Source organism: Notolepis coatsorum (assembly GCF_963971535.1).
Source record: "Notolepis coatsorum genome assembly, chromosome: 3".
Classification (NCBI taxonomy): Eukaryota; Metazoa; Chordata; class Actinopteri; order Aulopiformes; family Paralepididae; genus Notolepis; species Notolepis coatsorum.
The window spans coordinates 197,081,565-197,100,498 of NC_140167.1; the positions used below are offsets into that span (position 1 = coordinate 197,081,565).

At 45.4% G+C, this 18,934-nt stretch overlaps 1 protein-coding gene across 1 annotated transcript in view; it reads right to left on the bottom strand.

Moving 5' to 3' along the window:
- Window positions 1-18,934, bottom strand: part of il1rl2 (interleukin 1 receptor-like 2) — a 110,277-nt gene that overhangs the window by 22,624 nt on the left and 68,719 nt on the right. Inside the window, exons 7-8 of the mRNA XM_084311041.1 lie at window positions 18,644-18,786; window positions 15,573-15,716 (exon numbers count right to left, since the gene is read on the bottom strand). Of these exons, the coding sequence (XP_084167167.1) occupies window positions 15,573-15,716; window positions 18,644-18,786 (287 nt within the window). The remainder of the gene's footprint in view (window positions 1-15,572; window positions 15,717-18,643; window positions 18,787-18,934) is intronic.

Sequence of the window (18,934 nt, forward strand, 5' to 3'; positions counted from 1 at the left end):
AAGTTTGTTGAATTCCGATTATAAGGTGCTTACCAAAATTCTGGCCAACAGGGTCAAGAAAGTAATTGGGAGCATAGTGGCGCCAACCCAGGCCTACAGTGTTCCGGGTAGGGACATCACAGAAACTGTAAGAACGATTAAGGATGTAGTAAATTATGTAAATTATAATAATGATGATTGTGCAGTACTCAGTGTGGACTTTAACAAGGCTTTTGACCGGGTTGAGAATTTTTTCCTGATCAGGGTCATGGAGGTTTTTGGTTTTGGGGAGAGGATGGTCAACTGGGTACGTGTTTTGTATAAAGATGCAAAAAGCTGTGTGAAATGTAACGGGTGTATTACAGATGTGTTTAGGGGGGAGCGGTCTGTTAGGCAAGGGTGTCCTCTTTCAGCTTTGCTCTATGCGATTTCCGCAGAGCCTATGGCCACATACATAAAAAGTAAAAAGGAAATAATTGGAATAGGAATACCCTACGGGGAGCAGAGTTTGATCCACCAATATGCGGATGACACTACCTTTACGGTGAGAGACATGGAGAGCATACATAGAATTATGAAGTGCTTAGAGATATATGGTAAGGCATCTGGAGCCAAAATTAATGTTGATAAGACTGAGTTATTGTGTGTAGGTAAAATAAAAATGAGTGATTGTGTGGTTCCGCTGAAAAAAGCAGAGGGGCACATAATGATATTGGGTGTGTGGATAGGGATAGAGGAGAAAATTTTTACGTGGGTAGGTATAATTAATAAGATTAAACAGGTGCTCCAATTTTGGAAGCAACGCACACCAAAATTGAAGGGTAAGGTTGTGGTGATAAATAGCTTATTGATGTCTAAACTGACATATGTGTTAGGTGCCTTGGATATGCCAGAGGCAATAGAAAATGAGATTAATAGGGTTGTGGCAGACTTTCTGTGGTGGGGGAAGTCACCAAAAATCGCCCACAAAGTCTTAATAGGTAAGTGTAATGAGGGTGGTTTGAATTTAATTGACATAAAGGTAAAGAAGAAAACTGTAAGATTGAAATGTGTACAGAAATATATTTACGATGAGACCAAATACGGATGGGAGTGGTTTTTTAAAGAGAGCCTAGAGAAGGTAGGTAGGTGTGGTGACAATAGCTTATTTATGGGCTTTAAGCCTTTAATGATGGAAAATATACCGGAGATATATAGAGAGGTATTACAGGTTTGGGCAGAGTACCTGCCCAACATTGTATATGATTGTGTGGGACTGGATATGGTTTTAAATCAGCCAGTATTCCTGAACCCCAGGATATAATAATAATAATAATAATAATAATAATAATAATAATAATAATATAATAATGCAGGACCTGTTGCAGAGGTTGCCACAATAACAATGTATTGTATAGTAAAATCTTCCTGAGAGCAGGGATGACACAGATAAAGGATTTTGTATATGAGTATGTGCCAGGTTTTCTCCCGGTGCAGGCCATTTATGACAATGTAATCGAGGTAGATGATGAATATCGTTTTGCAACTGTCGTGTCAAACTTTGAAAAAATTTAAACTGGCTTGCCGAAGGAATGGAGAGAGATAATAGAGAGAGAGAGTGTGTGGAGAATAGGAGCTGTAGTCTTCCAGAATTAAAGGTAGGAAAGGGGGATGAGCAGAAAGGTTTGGAAAGTGTGAGGAGTAAAGATATTTATAGATTTTTTGTAACAAAAGAAAGAAGGGTGCCAGCATCGGAACAGGTGTGGGAGAAAGTGTTTCCGGGGTTGGTGGGAGGATCAATATGGGAAAATGTGAATATAAAGTTTAATAATATCGAATGTGATCATAATGATTTCATGGTAAGACAGAATAGGGTCTATACAAAAACAGTGTTACATCATATAGATACACAGATAAGTAGAACATGCGATGTGTGCAAATTAAAAGATGAACGTTTTATGCACATGTTCATTGAGTGTGAATGCAGAGCTGAAAGAGGGCATGAGGGCGAGCTGGGGAATAATCAAATAAACAGATTGGAAGAGATATTTTTTGTTTGGTGCATTAGATGGAAAGAAGGAGGAGAAAAATCTCATCAATTATGTATTGAGTCATGCCAGGTATGCGGTTGTCTTGAGAAGGCGAATTGCTTTTTCTGAGCAGAGAAAGGTGGAAGTATGGCCAATCTTTTTGAATTTAATGAAAAAGGATGTTATGTTGACAGAGAAATGGCTGAGTAAGGAGATATTTAAGAGATGGTTCATTAACAGTGGTAAATGTGTTAAGTTTGGAAAAGGTAAAGTAGAGTTTGGTTTTGGATAGGTTTTTTTTGGTTTTGTTTGGGTGGGATAGGGGAGGTTTTTTGGTTATGCTTGATTTGTTTAGGAAATAAGTATATATAACACTGTTTTCTTTGTGGCTTGTTCTGTTTTTGTTGGTTGATTTAGGGAATCGCAAAAGAAGGGGGTGGGCTATGCCTGGGAAATGTGAGTAAGACATTTAAATAATATAGTGTGTATATATATAGAAAATGCATAAAATGTAAACTGATAATTTTTTGATAATAAAAAGATTTAAAAAAAAAACACTGTCGCCTCACAGCTAGAAGTCCTGGGTTCGATTCCCGCTTGTGAACCGGGTTGCCGCATTGCCAGGTGGGGTATCTCCCGGACCTTTCTGTGTGGAGTTTGCATATTCTCCCAATGATTGCAAGGGTTTCCCCTCCCAATAAGATAAACCCCATGGAAAAACATACAGAACAGAACGCTAACGCTGTCGCGTCCCTGAAGAAGACGGGCAGGAGCACTTGGTTTGGTCCCTGGGTGTGGCCCACGCCGCAGCTCTTGTCTGCTCCCGGCTATACTTGGGGGGAAGGACGACGGGGTGTGTCAAGTGCAGACAATTCATCGGCGACTCAATGCATGTGTGTTCGTTCCTGTGTGTCGCCCATCTCGCATGTGTGTGTGTGTATCTGCATGACAAATAAAGACTTCTTCTTCTTCTTCTTCATCTTCATCATCAAGACAGAGGCTTCTCAGTTAGGCCGGGGTTCCCAAAGTTTTCAGGCCGCGACCCCCGAAATAACAGTGTCAGAGAGCCGCGACCCCCACTATTATAGGGGTGGTATATTAAAAAAAATTTTAAAAAATATTTTTTATTTTTGTTTATGGTTGAAACATGCAAATGTTCAAACGCACACGCACTAATAAGCATTGGAGGCTTTTAACTAGGGCCGGACTGGAGAAATCAGTCAGGCCAGGAAATATAGTGCGAAATATAGCCCAAAAAAATTAAACACAAAAAGTTAAATATTTGCAATATATCAAATGCAAAGTAGATTTTTCTGGGGGGCATTATTACAGTCTAGCATGTGTCAATGATTAGCAACAACACTGGTTTTGATGGATTTTTTGTTTTTTCTTTGTGTGTGTGAGCGTGAGAGAGAGAGAGATAGTTCTCCAACTTGAGTGAGTTTAGACTGCGTTACCCTCTGTTGCAGTGATCTCCTGGTTGTTCCCCACCTATGTTATCTAACTCTCACGCCGCTGCAACTAGAAACACTGGCCTGGCCTGCTTCTAAGTTCAGTGGCCTGACTGCATGATTTTTCTTATATATATATTTTTTTAAATCAATACATTCTGGAAATCATCTCGCGACCCCCACTTTGGGAACCACTGAGTTAGGGCACCTGTGCTTTGGAATAAACACATTTAAATGTCTTTTAAATCATATTTCAAGGTGCTATAGATAAAGCACTTTATAAAGCACAGGCTTTTAGAAAGGTGTAGAATAAAAGTATCGCTTTTCCCCCAAGGAAATAATAGATTTTAGAATTGATCATTGATCAAAAATATTGGCTGGTCCAAAATGAATGTTGTTATTTACATGTTGCGTGCATGTATCCCCCCCCCCCCCTACCTCCCATTTCCCCTCGAATGATTGTGTGGGACTGGATATGGTTTTAAATCAGCCAGTATTCCTGAACCCCAGGATATAATAATAATAATAATAATAATAATAATAATAATAATAATAATAATAATAATAATAATAATAATAATAATAATAATAATATAATAATGCAGGACCTGTTGCAGAGGTTGCCACAATAACAATGTATTGTATAGTAAAATCTTCCTGAGAGCAGGGATGACACAGATAAAGGATTTTGTATATGAGTATGTGCCAGGTTTTCTCCCGGTGCAGGCCATTTATGACAATGTAATCGAGGTAGATGATGAATATCGTTTTGCAACTGTCGTGTCAAACTTTGAAAAAATTTAAACTGGCTTGCCGAAGGAATGGAGAGAGATAATAGAGAGAGAGTGTGTGGAGAATAGGAGCTGTAGTCTTCCAGAATTAAAGGTAGGAAAGGGGGATGAGCAGAAGGGTTTGGAAAGTGTGAGGAGTAAAGATATTTATAGATTTTTTGTAACAAAAGAAAGAAGGGTGCCAGCATCGGAACAGGTGTGGGAGAAAGTGTTTCCGGGGTTGGTGGGAGGATCAATATGGGAAAATGTGAATATAAAGTTTAATAATATCGAATGTGATCATAATGATTTCATGGTAAGACAGAATAGGGTCTATACAAAAACAGTGTTACATCATATAGATACACAGATAAGTAGAACATGCGATGTGTGCAAATTAAAAGATGAAAGTTTTATGCACATGTTCATTGAGTGTGAATGCAGAGCTGAAAGAGGGCATGAGGGCGAGCTGGGGAATAATCAAATAAACAGATTGGAAGAGATATTTTTTGTTTGGTGCATTAGATGGAAAGAAGGAGGAGAAAAATCTCATCAATTATGTATTGAGTCATGCCAGGTATGCGGTTGTCTTGAGAAGGCGAATTGCTTTTTCTGAGCAGAGAAAGGTGGAAGTATGGCCAATCTTTTTGAATTTAATGAAAAAGGATGTTATGTTGACAGAGAAATGGCTGAGTAAGGAGATATTTAAGAGATGGTTCATTAACAGTGGTAAATGTGTTAAGTTTGGAAAAGGTAAAGTAGAGTTTGGTTTTGGATAGGTTTTTTTTGGTTTTGTTTGGGTGGGATAGGGGAGGTTTTTTGGTTATGCTTGATTTGTTTAGGAAATAAGTATATATAACACTGTTTTCTTTGTGGCTTGTTCTGTTTTTGTTGGTTGATTTAGGGAATCGCAAAAGAAGGGGGTGGGCTATGCCTGGGAAATGTGAGTAAGACATTTAAATAATATAGTGTGTATATATATAGAAAATGCATAAAATGTAAACTGATAATTTTTTGATAATAAAAAGATTAAAAAAAAAAACACTGTCGCCTCACAGCTAGAAGTCCTGGGTTCGATTCCCGCTTGTGAACCGGGTTGCCGCATTGCCAGGTGGGGTATCTCCCGGACCTTTCTGTGTGGAGTTTGCATATTCTCCCAATGATTGCAAGGGTTTCCCCTCCCAATAAGATAAACCCCATGGAAAAACATACAGAACAGAACGCTAACGCTGTCGCGTCCCTGAAGAAGACGGGCAGGAGCACTTGGTTTGGTCCCTGGGTGTGGCCCACGCCGCAGCTCTTGTCTGCTCCCGGCTATACTTGGGGGGAAGGACGACGGGGTGTGTCAAGTGCAGACAATTCATCGGCGACTCAATGCATGTGTGTTCGTTCCTGTGTGTCGCCCATCTCGCATGTGTGTGTGTGTATCTGCATGACAAATAAAGACTTCTTCTTCTTCTTCTTCATCTTCATCATCAAGACAGAGGCTTCTCAGTTAGGCCGGGGTTCCCAAAGTTTTCAGGCCGCGACCCCCGAAATAACAGTGTCAGAGAGCCGCGACCCCCACTATTATAGGGGTGGTATATTAAAAAAAAATTTAAAAAAGATTTTTTATTTTTGTTTATGGTTGAAACATGCAAATGTTCAAACGCACACGCACTAATAAGCATTGGAGGCTTTTAACTAGGGCCGGACTGGAGAAATCAGTCAGGCCAGGAAATATAGTGCGAAATATAGCCCAAAAAAATTAAACACAAAAAGTTAAATATTTGCAATATATCAAATGCAAAGTAGATTTTTCTGGGGGGCATTATTACAGTCTAGCATGTGTCAATGATTAGCAACAACACTGGTTTTGATGGATTTTTTGTTTTTTCTTTGTGTGTGTGAGCGTGAGAGAGAGAGAGATAGTTCTCCAACTTGAGTGAGTTTAGACTGCGTTACCCTCTGTTGCAGTGATCTCCTGGTTGTTCCCCACCTATGTTATCTAACTCTCACGCCGCTGCAACTAGAAACACTGGCCTGGCCTGCTTCTAAGTTCAGTGGCCTGACTGCATGATTTTTCTTATATATATATTTTTTTAAATCAATACATTCTGGAAATCATCTCGCGACCCCCACTTTGGGAACCACTGAGTTAGGGCACCTGTGCTTTGGAATAAACACATTTAAATGTCTTTTAAATTATATTTCAAGGTGCTATAGATAAAGCACTTTATAAAGCACAGGCTTTTAGAAAGGTGTAGAATAAAAGTATCGCTTTTCCCCCAAGGAAATAATAGATTTTAGAATTGATCATTGATCAAAAATATTGGCTGGTCCAAAATGAATGTTGTTATTTACATGTTGCGTGCATGTATCCCCCCCCCCCCTACCTCCCATTTCCCCATGTGGAATGCCCCTGATTGGATAAAGGTGTTGCTAGTTGAGACATGCTGGTGCTCTAGTGGGACATCTATTGGCTCAATGTTATATAGCACCTTTAAAGACATGTAGCAACAACAGTACAACATATAACTTTTCATACAATTCCTTTATTTCCCCCTTCCAGCTGTATATAGTACTTGCATACACCAAATGCAAATATTAAACGAAATAGCATCCTAAACACACACAAAAGAAACTATATACAGTGTAACTGTTTTGAAGAGTGTTCTACACATAAAGTGTATTATCATTTGTGTTAAATCTGCACATGTGAAATGAGCATCCCACTACTAGAAGCACGCCATTTTCCCTTTTTGGGCGACAGTGGCTCAGGAGGTAGAGTGGCCGCCTGGTCGTCGGAAGGTTCCTGGTTCGATTCCTGCTCCTCCCGGGCCGCGTGTCGAAGTGTCCTTGAGCAAGACACATAACTCCTAATGTCTCCTGGGCCCTATTCCCCGTACCTGGTTCAACTAAGTCGATCAAAAGTCCCATTAGCCAGATTCAATTAACCCGATGTTTGAAACCAGGCTTTCCCTGTTCCCTCGAACGTTGATTCACTCTCGTTAATTCGAACCAGACTTGATACTCAGGATAATTGCGCGCGGCCGCCTCACCTGAAAAGACAGCAGGTGTCGATCGCAGAAATCCTGATTTTCTAACGGCATTGATTGATTGAAAACTTTATTAACAGATTGCAGAATGGGTACAATACAGTACGGCTCAATCGCCTTGCCGACAGGCTTTCTCTTCACCTAGGTAACACAGAGGCAGTACTATTAGGCTCCAAGCCCAAACTCAGGAAAGCACGGGAGTTTAACATCCAGTTAGGAGCTGTAACCCTAAAACAGCAAAAAAAAAGCGAAGTATCTAGGCTTTATGATAGACGGAAGCCTAGATGGGGAGGCTATGGCCTCCCAAGTACTGGGCAAAGTCAACGCCCGCACCAGGTACCTAGCTAGGAAAGCCAACCTCCTTGGCAGAGATAGCCTCAGGCTACTATCAAATAGCCTAGTACTCTGCCAATTTGACTATGGTAGCGTGTTGTGGTTCGAGGGCCTGACAGTGACCATAAAAAAGAAGCTTCAGGTTTCCCAAAAAAAGCTGGTAAGGGTGGTAATGGGTCTTGGCCCTCGCACCCACATAGGGAGGAGTCACTTTCAGGAGCTAAACTGGCTTCCTGTGGAGGCCAGAGTTACCCAGCTCAGACTGAACATAGTGCACAATATTATAAATCAAAGGTCCCCTAGATACCTCCAGAACTACTTCACCCCGGTCAACGAATCCCACAACCACAGAACTAGAGCAAGCATAGCAAACCTGAAGCCTGCTTCTTTCCGATCCAAACTGGGCCAGTGCTCCCTTACTTTCTCTGGAGCCCAGGATTGGAACAAGCTGCCTATCCCCATCAAGCAGAGCTTGAGCCTCCACAGCGTCAGGAAGTGGCTCATGGACAGAATAGAGGAATAGCCCCCTATAGTTTGAATGGGTTTCCAACCAGTTTTTAGTTATTGTGGGGTATACAATTTTAGCGATAGGTTAGTCTTATAATGTTTTAAATGTATGTGTTTTGTGTTATTGTCGTGTTTTTGTTGTGGCCTAACAGCCCTGGGACCATGACGGAAATAAGGGTTTTACTCTTTCTCATGTTATCCTTTGGATCCTTGTTGTGTGTTTTTAATCCATTAATAAAATCAATCAATCAATCAGACAAGTTATATATCGTATTTGCTTATCGCGTCCCGCTCTGAGCCTTATGAGATACCCCTTATCTCCTATGATACTTACTGTATCCCCAACGAACAACTACATGCACCCACACATGTATGGGGCCCCGCCCCTATGGAGGCGTAGCCCATATAACCATGACTCTGGTCACCAAACACCCTTCCTCTATTTTCGTTCCAGCGTACTGGCTGCGTGCACCATACGTAACTAGCAGGATGAAAAAGATCAGAGTCATAATGTTGAAAGCTTACCGGAGGTTGCTGGCCCCTGGCATCTTCGACGCATGTTTTCGGCGACACGACGGGCCTATGTTGATGTTCCTCGTCTGATGATGTTGTGTGTTGGCGCCGGGGGCAGGATGGTTTGGTGAACGTTCACTGCAGGGAACGGTTTCCAAGCTGTCTTGGGCGTGCTACTAAACATCTAATGCTATGCTACATGCTATCGCTAATGCCGCATGCTATCACTACTGCTAACTGCTACGCTGTTCTAATGTCTCCGCCGTGAGATGTTGTCACTTCTCCCTCCTCTTGCCCGGTTCATCAATGAAGGTCAGTCGGTAGCTGTTGTGGTATTACTGCAGGATGGGACTTAACGGCGGGTTATGGCTCAGCTGGCTAGTTCCTATCCACATTGGCGTCGGGTAGTGGGGCTATGGGTCCAGCCGACATGGTAAACATGTTGCGTGTCTGTGCGCAGGCGGTTGTTGATCTGGGTCCCACATCGCCTCATGCTAGGCTGTAGTGGTATAGGGGCAGGGCACAGACGCGAGGCCCCCCACCCCCTGAGGCGGCCCTGTGTAGTGGGCTATTGTTTCGTTCTGTCACTCTGCTATGAGAAGGTCTGTCTTGCTACAGTTTTCTCTCCTCTCAACCATTCATACTGACGGTCAATCGGTATACTGGGGGAGTAGTGCGGGGGGGGGCTTTGTTTCCCTTTTTTGGTAAATGGGCTAAGCTAGGGCTGGTGTGCTGTTGTGAATATTTTGAATGAAGGCGGGACTAGTTCGCTCTGGTCCGCCTCCCCTTAACGTTGTGTGTATGGGTTTGCTCATTCTACAGTATTTTGTGGTTTAGTTCTTTTATTCATTTAACCCTTTCATGGTGCACACCACAGTGGAGGTTGCTGTTTGCAACCACCACTGGTGCTCCGTGTTAACATCAGTCCTTTGGTTTTGACATATTGAAACAGTGCCCCGCCCGGCCGACGCCATGGGTGGGTCGGCCTGGCGAGTGGCTGGTGGGCTGTTAAAGCTTGTACCGCCACGGTATGGAATTGGCAACGATTAGAACTGTGTTCGAATTGCTGTTTTTTTCTATTAAAAAAATTGTGTCTGGTGGCGGGGCCTTGAGGGCCAGCCGACGTCGACACATTGCGCGAGGTTGTTGACGTTATTAGCTTTGACCCAGCCGCAAGCTATAACCGCTCAGGGTTCCCCTCTCCGCAGGGGATTTTGGTCTTCTGCTGGAGCGCGGGCGGTATTGTCCTAGGCCCTACACCGCCTCACACCGCGCAGCCAGAAGAAGAGAGAGCACGGCCTCGTCAGCGGCGATGACGAGGCCCTCGACAGGCGGCCATGTTTTCCCCCGCCGGAGGTATCCTGGGCGTTGATTCGACAGGTGTCCACAAGGCCGACAGCCTTGGCGGCCGAGGGATCGGCCATGTAGGATGGGTTCGGCTTGAACAAACAAGCCGTCACCGTCCTGCCGCGAGCAGCCCGCTCTCCGATCACTCCCTTCCCCAACACCAGCGGAAAAAGTGGGCTCTGATTGTTTCCTTTGGCTGCGGGCCGCGTGCCTTCGTTGATGCGCGGGCGGCCCCCCTTTCGCTTCTCATGGGGACAGGGGCTGACACCCAGTTGATGGCTGAGCCTGGGTCTGTCCATGAGAATGTTGTGCTGTCAAGCGGCTCCCACACCTTGAGCTGTGTTGGTTGAGCCTGGTGTTACGTCTGTCAACTTAAGTGTTGTCAGCAGGGGGGCTCGAAACCTTTTGAGGCACACAGTGCGGGCTTCCCCGGCCTCGCCTTCGCCAGGCCAGGTATCATGTTGGTGCCTCCCACTCCTGAAATATTGGCAAGTGGTCGCAGGCACACGTGATTTGGGGTGGTAGTAATATCACTGCAGGGCTACGGTGTGTAGGAACCCATGGGGGCCTTACACCTTGCATGTCCGGCTGCAGAACAACTCCTCAGCATGTTCTGGAGGGGTGTTCAGTGGGGGGGCTTTTTTCATCGGAAGCCCCCCGTATCAGACCGGCCCTTTCTGTCAGGGTTCCCCCTTGGGTGCGATTGCCTCGTGGGTGGTGTCAGGGTCAGATGTTCCGACACGGAACGCGCTGCTCGCACGGTTCCAGGGTTGGCTACGCACAGCGGGGGGACCGGGCCAACTATCTACAGTTCCTGGCGGACCTGCGCCACGTGACGGCGGGTGCGTTGGGAGTGTCATCACATATGACTACGGCAGTACCATATGTCGAGGTGGATGGAGAGAACGCTGAGGCGGGGACTTGTGTTTACACAACCCCACCCGTTTTCAGGTTTGGTACAGACCCTATTGTCAGGGTCTCCAGCAGTGACAGCTCTGGTCAACGAGATTCAATCTCTGTGGACGAAGCAAGCCATCGTCGTGGCGTTCTCCTCCCGGTGTTCTCTGCCTGAGAAGTCGGGAGGGAGGGGTGTAAGACCCAGGCTGGACCTGTCCCATGGGAAGGTTCAGCATTTTTTGGATCGTCTCCTACCTGTTGAACACTGTCAGGTGGGGGTCTGGTTCTCCTCCATAGACCTGTAGGATGCGTATGCGCATCTCCGATCTTCCATCCTAGGGCTTACCTACGCTTCCTTTGCAGGGTTAGCGTATGAGTACCAGAGGCTGCCGTTCGGTTTTCTCTGGCTCCCCGCATCTTCACCAAGTGCGTGGAGGCCGCACTGGGGCCTCTGCGTCGTCAGGGGTTACGGAGTGTTCTGCCCTGATGACGTTCTGGTCCTTCGCGGTCAAGGTGGATCGTCAGGTCTCGTACCAGGCAGGTCTCTACCAGCCTGGGGTTGCTGTAGACTGGATGTAGAGTACTCCTCTTCCCAGTCAACGGTTGGAGGGCTATGGGCATCCATCTCAGAGCGTGTTGTCAACACTCTCGGGAGGTTCCGTCCTAGGACGGTTACGGCGCTGTCTCACGTCGCGTTTTCACCGACGCCTCCCTCGCTGGTGACGCGTCGGGCCAACGCAGTAGGGGGCAGCTGGCAAACCATGCTGCCCGGTCTGCGCTACGTTCAATGTGTTGGTGTTGAAAGCGGTCCTTCTGGTCCACAAATGGTGTTGATCAGGACGGACGATACAACGTCAGTGTCGTGTATCGACAGACAGGGAGGAGTACGCTCCCCCTGTCTGCACCAGGCGGCGGGCGGCTGGCTATGGGCGTCCTCCATCTGCGCGGCCTGAGGGCTCCCCACATCCCCGGCAGGGAGAATGTGGGTGCAGGTGTACTGTCGCGGGGCGGTCTTCATCCTGACGGGTGAGGATTATGTCTGGACATGGCCAGGCAGGTCTGGGACCGATGCCGTGCCGCCAGGGATTCTTCCCCATACATCTGTTAGGTCAGTTGTTTGGACGGGTACGTTGAGGGGCGCAGGTTCTTGATCCTGATGGTGTTACCATCTGGAATGCGCATGCTCCCTCCACTGTCGCGCTTACGCGGGCAGATGACGTATGTTCCAAGTGTGGTGTAAGGCAGGGGGCCGGGACTCAGTCTCCTGCCCCCTGGATGCTGTCCTTAGTTACCTCCAGTCTCTCCTTGATAGACTGCCGGCTTCGACGGTGAGGGTATATGCAGCAGCTATATCCTCCTATCATGAGGGGTTTGAGGGGATGTCTTGTTCAGCCACCCTCTTGTGAAGCGTTTCCTGCTTGGCGCTCGACGCGTTAAGCCGGTGCAACGCTCCTTGGCTCCGACTTGGGATCTTCAATTGGTCCTCGGTCGGTTGTCCTTGGCCCCGTTTGAGCCGCTCGAGCAGGCGCCGTTGGGACAGCTGTCCTTCAAGACCGCGTTCCTACTGGCTGTCACTTCCGCTAAACGCGTAGGTGAGCTCTGTGCTCTCTCGGTACGTCCAGAGTGCCTGTCTTTTCGGACCGATTGCGGTGCCACTCTGCGACCTAATCCTGCTTTCGTGCCTAAGAATATCCGGAGTTCCTTCCGCTCCCGGGATATTGTGGTTCAGGCGTTTCGTCCTCCTCCTCACACTAGTGAGTTAGATGCGGGCCTTCACCTGTCATGTCCAGTCCGTGCTTTGGGGATTTACCTCAGCCGTACTCAGGACTTCAGGGTTACCGACCAGCTTTTTGTCTGTTACGGTGGGGCTCGTGCTGGTAAGGCACTGTCGAAGCAGCGCCTGTCCCATTGATTGTGCGAGGGCATTACCCTCTGCTACACGTTGGCTGGGCAGGATGCCCCTGGGGGCGTCAGGGCGCACTCCACTCGTGGAGTGGCTGCTTCTGCCGCTCTCCTGGGTGGGGCCTCGGTGGAGGACATCTGTGCTGCAGCTTCATGGTCCTCCCCGGGTCCCTTTGTAAGGTTTTACCTCATGGACATGACCGGGGGTTCTGTCTCCCAGGCGGTTCTGGGGTCTGTGGCCTTTCCTGCTTCCCGTCCTTGGTCGGGTAGCAGGAGTGTATGGGTATGGGCCACAGTGTGTTGAGTCACACATGGTTCCGCCTGTACGGTGTGTTCAAGGGGTTCTGGTTCCCTCTTGTTCGCATTCAGGTGGAGTTGACTGCGCCCCCCCTTCATTAGGAAGGATGGGGTGACAGGGCTCCCCGCACCCCTTGATGTGGGCTTACGGGTCCTCAGGGGGTACATCTGTCGGGTCTCGCGTCCGCTCTTCCCCATATCTCATAAGGCTCAGAGCGGGACGCGATAAGCAAATACGATATATAATGATAGGTTATATAGATAACCTAGTTATATTAGTATTGGCTGAGCGTCCCGCTCTGCGCGGCCCTGAGTTCCCTCTTGAGGGATCTTTTCCTGGAACGGGATTTGGCGAGGAAGGGTGTTTGGTGACCAGAGTCATGGTTATATGGGCTACTCCTCCATAGGGGCGGGGCCCCATACAGGTGTGGGTGCATGTAGTTGTTCGTTGGGGATACAGTAGGTATCATAGGAGATAAGGGGTATCTCATAAGGCTCAGAGCGGGACGCTCAGCCAATACTAATATAACTAGGTTATCTACATAACCTATCGTTAAATGCATATCTATAGGCACATTTTAAGTCCCTCATTACCCCAATCAATCAGATTATATTTAGTAGGCAGTAGGCTTAATGGAATGAATAATCGAATGAGATCTTGCTAGCGAAAATAATTAGTTAAACTCTTTCAGAATAAGTAGATAAAAACAAGCCCAAAGAGTATCTAATTGATACGAATGAATAGATACTTATGAGGATATCTGTACTGTATGCGCTTAGGTATCATGTACTATATAAATACATGGTTCCCAAAGTTTTCAAGGCGCGACCACCAAAATAACGTGTCAGAGAGGCTTGGAGGCTATACAGTTTCAATATTAATCAGGTTTTAATCTGTTTAATCGGACATCATCCATACATGCATTGAATTGATTAACCTTTGGTTTATACGAGTGACACCAGTCATGTTCATCACCCTCTTGTTCATCATCAGATAACAGTGCGGGCGCTCCGTTAAGCAAATACATCCACAGCGGAGAATATGAAACGAATCAGAGCCAAACGCCCGATAAGTTTCATTCATTAAAAATATCCCCGTTATTAACACTTTCAGTGCCTGCAGGGGGCGCACTATTTAGTGCTTGAATGCCCACCATCCACTTCAATGTTAGCGTTAATAACGCCTAATCTATGTTTTAAATTATGGCTATGTGTCTAATCTGCCCATCGCTTATCAATGACTCGTTTTCCAGTCAACATTGTCGAAGCAGATTGTTTTTTTATCGGTTCATTTTCGTTTTATAGCATTTTGAAAAGCCCTCGTTTTCACGGAAAATTTAAAGATTCCATGATAAACGCCCTGTACTGGAATATTCTAGAATACACAAAAATGCTAGATTATCGATAGTATATGTGTACGTATGCACGCTATATAGCGATCTGAAAAATCGATTCTCTGATTTCCTCAAAGCCATCGCCCACACACACACACACATAGGGCGAACGCTGAGATCTCAGCGAATACAACTCTGATTATCCCAAGACTTGTAAAATAGATTCCTTACCTCAGATCAGATGTTCTCCAAAAAGATCATTCCAATTCCTGATCGCCATTCCAAAAATCGATCGCTTTTATTGATCAAACGCTGGGTACTGGAAACACATATTCCACGCTGTTCTGAGGGACCAGAATGACTGCAATCAGCTCGGGTTACATGCCTGAGAAGTAAAATGTGGATTCCGGATTTTTCTTTTCTCATCCATTTTCATTGAGTCCATTCCAAAAGGGTGCATTACCATCTGGGAGACGATAGGGGGCGCTTTTTCACATCTGAGCTCCTGATGGGGCTGGTTTACCAACGAGAGACTCGGTTGATGAAATATGAATTCAGATTGCTAATAAAAAAATAACACGCTAATTGTCGTGGTGGGCATTCAGGCGTCGGGCTGATAACACGTGTTATCACGTGGTGGGCACTGAAAGTGTTAAAATAACCACATAGTGTGTGTCGCGACTCGCAAGCGCCGTATAGCTATGACGTGCATTATTTAGCACAAAGTAAATCCATAGGCTGAATATGATTTATTATCAGCATTTTAGGTCTATTGTTTTACATTTCAAAAGCCCCCTCTAGAAAAACGAAGCACAAAAACATAATTCATTATGGTATAACGGGATCTGTGAGGAAGGGAGCTGGCATTTTTTTGCGAGGGCGTGGTCAGTTTATCCAGCTAACTGAACTAAACCCTGCGCTGGAGCAGGTTCAAACTTTTTGATCTGTTGCCATAGTGATTTAGACAAACGTGCTTCAGGGAACCGAAACGTCTGACTTTTGTCAAGTTATCCTGAAAATTATCCGGCTAACTCAGTTAGCCAGGTACGAGGAACAGGGCCCTGATGTGCAGGTTGGCACCTTGCATGGTTGCCTCTGCCATCTGTGTGTGAATAGGTGAGTGAATGGGTGAGTAACAAAAATAGGAAAGCCCTATATAATGCAATATTTACCATTTTCTTTATAAAACACTCACCTCTTTGTTTGGCCAGATGGGGCCGCAGTTTCCTGTAAATCAACACCAAGTCCACCTTGAAGACAACAGCGGTGATCACAGCCACAAGGACCAATGAGAAGGCCAGGCTGAGAGCCAGGCAGGTGTAGAAGGCACTGTGCTCAACTAGGAGGAAGAGAGAGAAGAAGAATTGATCAAACTATGGTGTATTATTTCAAACTAAGCCAAAACAGAAAGGTTACCACAGCATCCAGTCTTTGATAAGCAACAGAGCATCCATCGTTACTCCATTAAAGGAAAGACAGTTATGAAGAGAGAAGGAATGTCTAATAGCTCCCAATGAGAATGTATTGTATTTAGCACCTGTCACACTTTATCTGGGATGTGAACAGTGAATGTATTTAGCAACTGTCGCACTTTATCTTGGATGTGCATTTTCCCTGCGTGTGTGTGTGTGTGTGTGTGTGATAGTTTGTTATCAGCGAGCCAGGACTGTGTGTGTGTGCGTGCGTGCGTGCATGCGTGCGCATATACATACGGTGTGTGTGTGTGTGAGTGAGTGAGTGAGTGAGTGAATGAATGAATGAATGAAAACTTTATTTAACAGATTGCAGAATGTGTACAATACAGTATGGCTCAATACATACAATTGTTAAGGGGATGCAGACCAGAGAAAGACGTTTGTCTTGTTTACATCAGGGTCCCCCATTTTCAATTCATAGTGACATTTATGACATACACATATGACATCATGACATTTATGGCATAGGGACATACATGACATACAGGTATATAGTACTGTTACATTTGTGACATATACGATATGCAAATATACAGTACTGTTACCCATAGATCCTGACAGAGTATATGATGGGGAGGGGACTGTACATTAGGAGGGGGTGGGTGGGAGAGAAATATACATACGGTGGGGAGAGAATATATACATACGGTGGGGAGGAGACTGTACATAGGAGGGGGTGGGTGGGTGGGAGAGAAATATACATACGGTGGGGAGAGAATATATACATACGGTGGGGAGGAGGCTGACTATTAGGAGGGGGTGGGGGTGGTTTGGACATTTACGGTGGCCAGTTTAGAATTGCAGCCTCCCGTAGGTGCTCTTTAAGAGCGGTTTTGAATGTGGGTAGGGATTCACATTCCTTTACAGCTTTGGGTAGGGCGTTCCACATTGATGTGGCATAATTGCGAAACGTGTTTAGTCCCTTGTTTGAGCCGAATCTGGGTTTAACATGATTTGTTGAGCTTCCTCTGGTGTTGTGGTCGTGGTATTCACTGACCTTTGGGAAGTATTTTGATATGTACATGGGTACCTTAGTCGTATAGTGTATCTTGTAGACCAGGCCCATTGCAAGTTGCTGTACTCTGTGTCGTCTACTCTAAGCCATCCTAGGTAGTCAAAGTGGGCAGGGGTGAGGTGGGTTCTAGGAGTAAGGTCAAGCAGTAGTCTGACCAGTTTGTTTTGAGATGTTTGTAATCTTGTTTTTAGCGCCTTTGGGGTACTTTGGTACCATGAGGTACCGTACAAGCATAGTCGTAGTACCCTTGAACGAGTGCTCCTGCCAGAGTCTTCAGGGTATTCTTGTTTACCAGAGAGGAGAATCTAGTTTGTTGGTTGACTTTTTTTATTACCTTGGATGCCATTTTGTCACAGGAAAGATTTGCCTCTAGGATGGAACCTAGGTATGTAATTTCATCTTTCAACATCTCAGCCAACACCCCTGACGTTGTGGTGGTTAATGAGAGTAGTAGAGAGGTGTTTATTCTAGAGGTTGGCTGTACCGTCAACCACAGCCTGGAGGAAGCCTTTATTGATCCCCTTGGTAAACAAAGGTGCAGATGAGGGTCTGTATGCCCTATCGGTTATACCATACGTTACAATAAATATAGGCAATAAAACTAAATTGTATCTGAATATATACTATGAGTACAAATAAACAGTATACACAAGGTGCAGGTGAAGGTCTGTACCCTATCTGGCATGATATACGTTGTAGTCTGTGCAGGCTTTGGTGGTTAACACAATCCCGCCCAACAAGGTATATCTCTGTGTTTCGATTCCACCCGTTGTGGACAGAAGCACGGATATCTCCGTGGCAAGTTGTTTTGGCTTTTATTCCATTTTAATAACCTATTCAAGGTCGCCGAGCGGCACTGCAGATGTACCCTACTCTTTGAATTCGAGAAAGTGCAATACCGGCCAGATCCTCTTAGGGGCGCTATCGCGATAATGCAGTGTGCCCTGTGGCTGAACGGAGCATTATTTTTTTTTTACTTTCAATAGAGTTTTCAGTTAGCTGGATTCTGGATGTGCAGCATGTAGCTTGGATTACGTTTTGGATTGCGGATTTCACTATGCAATAAGGGGATTTATCATCAGCCAATGGACATATCGATCTACCAGATGGCGATCGATAACGGGGAAATGCTCGCGGGGATCCAACCGGCTCATGGTAAGATCTTTTTCACGTAAATTACAGCCCGATCGAGCCTTGTTATGATACAATACGATACGATCGGCCTATGTAGACGAACACGGTTATTGGTAATCAATAATACGAAACAACGTCCCCCGCCCCCCCCCTTTCATGCATACATGCTTGAGGATTGTGCCGATCATATGCAGTTTGAGTTTTAACTGTAGAATCTGTATAACGGAAATGCCATTGGATATAACGTTAGTAACTATTAGCCCTTTATCTCGCCTTCCAGGAAATATACTAGACCAAATGCCGTATAACGCTTATATTAACAGCGCTATAAAATGAGAACGTATTGATGAAAAAATTATTTCTTTAATCCATTTTGAAGGGACGGTTTATGGTCCCAATTGACAATGAGAATGGACAGATAGCAATACTATAAAGTATAGATTTAGCTCTACAAACAGCCCCACGTCTGTTTACATTTGCCGGTCCTCTAGAGATTTATTAGACGCATCCCAATGGCCCCGAATGTGTTAAGAGTCAGACACACATGAGCAAGATAAGAGCAAGATAAATAAAGAAAAATAAAAACATGTCACAAGTACACATCTGGCCCACTAAACCACAGAGACGACTGAAGAGCTGTACCTCTCTGAAGCCAAACCAGGCCTTCATTCTGCCCGGTGGGGTTCGCCACGCGGCAGCGTATGGGCACATCCAGGAACTTAGGAAGGACCTCTGAGATGGAGAGAGTGCACTGGCCATAGACCTCCTGGTTCTCCTGGGGAACGCTGATCCAGGGAAGTAATGTGAATGTATATGATCAGCAGGGCTGTCTTAAATACTTCGAAGCTTCATTCGATGGCACAAGCTTCGAACATTAAAAAAAAAATCGAAGTAAAAAAAATAAAAATATTAATATTTTCAATATTTTCAGAT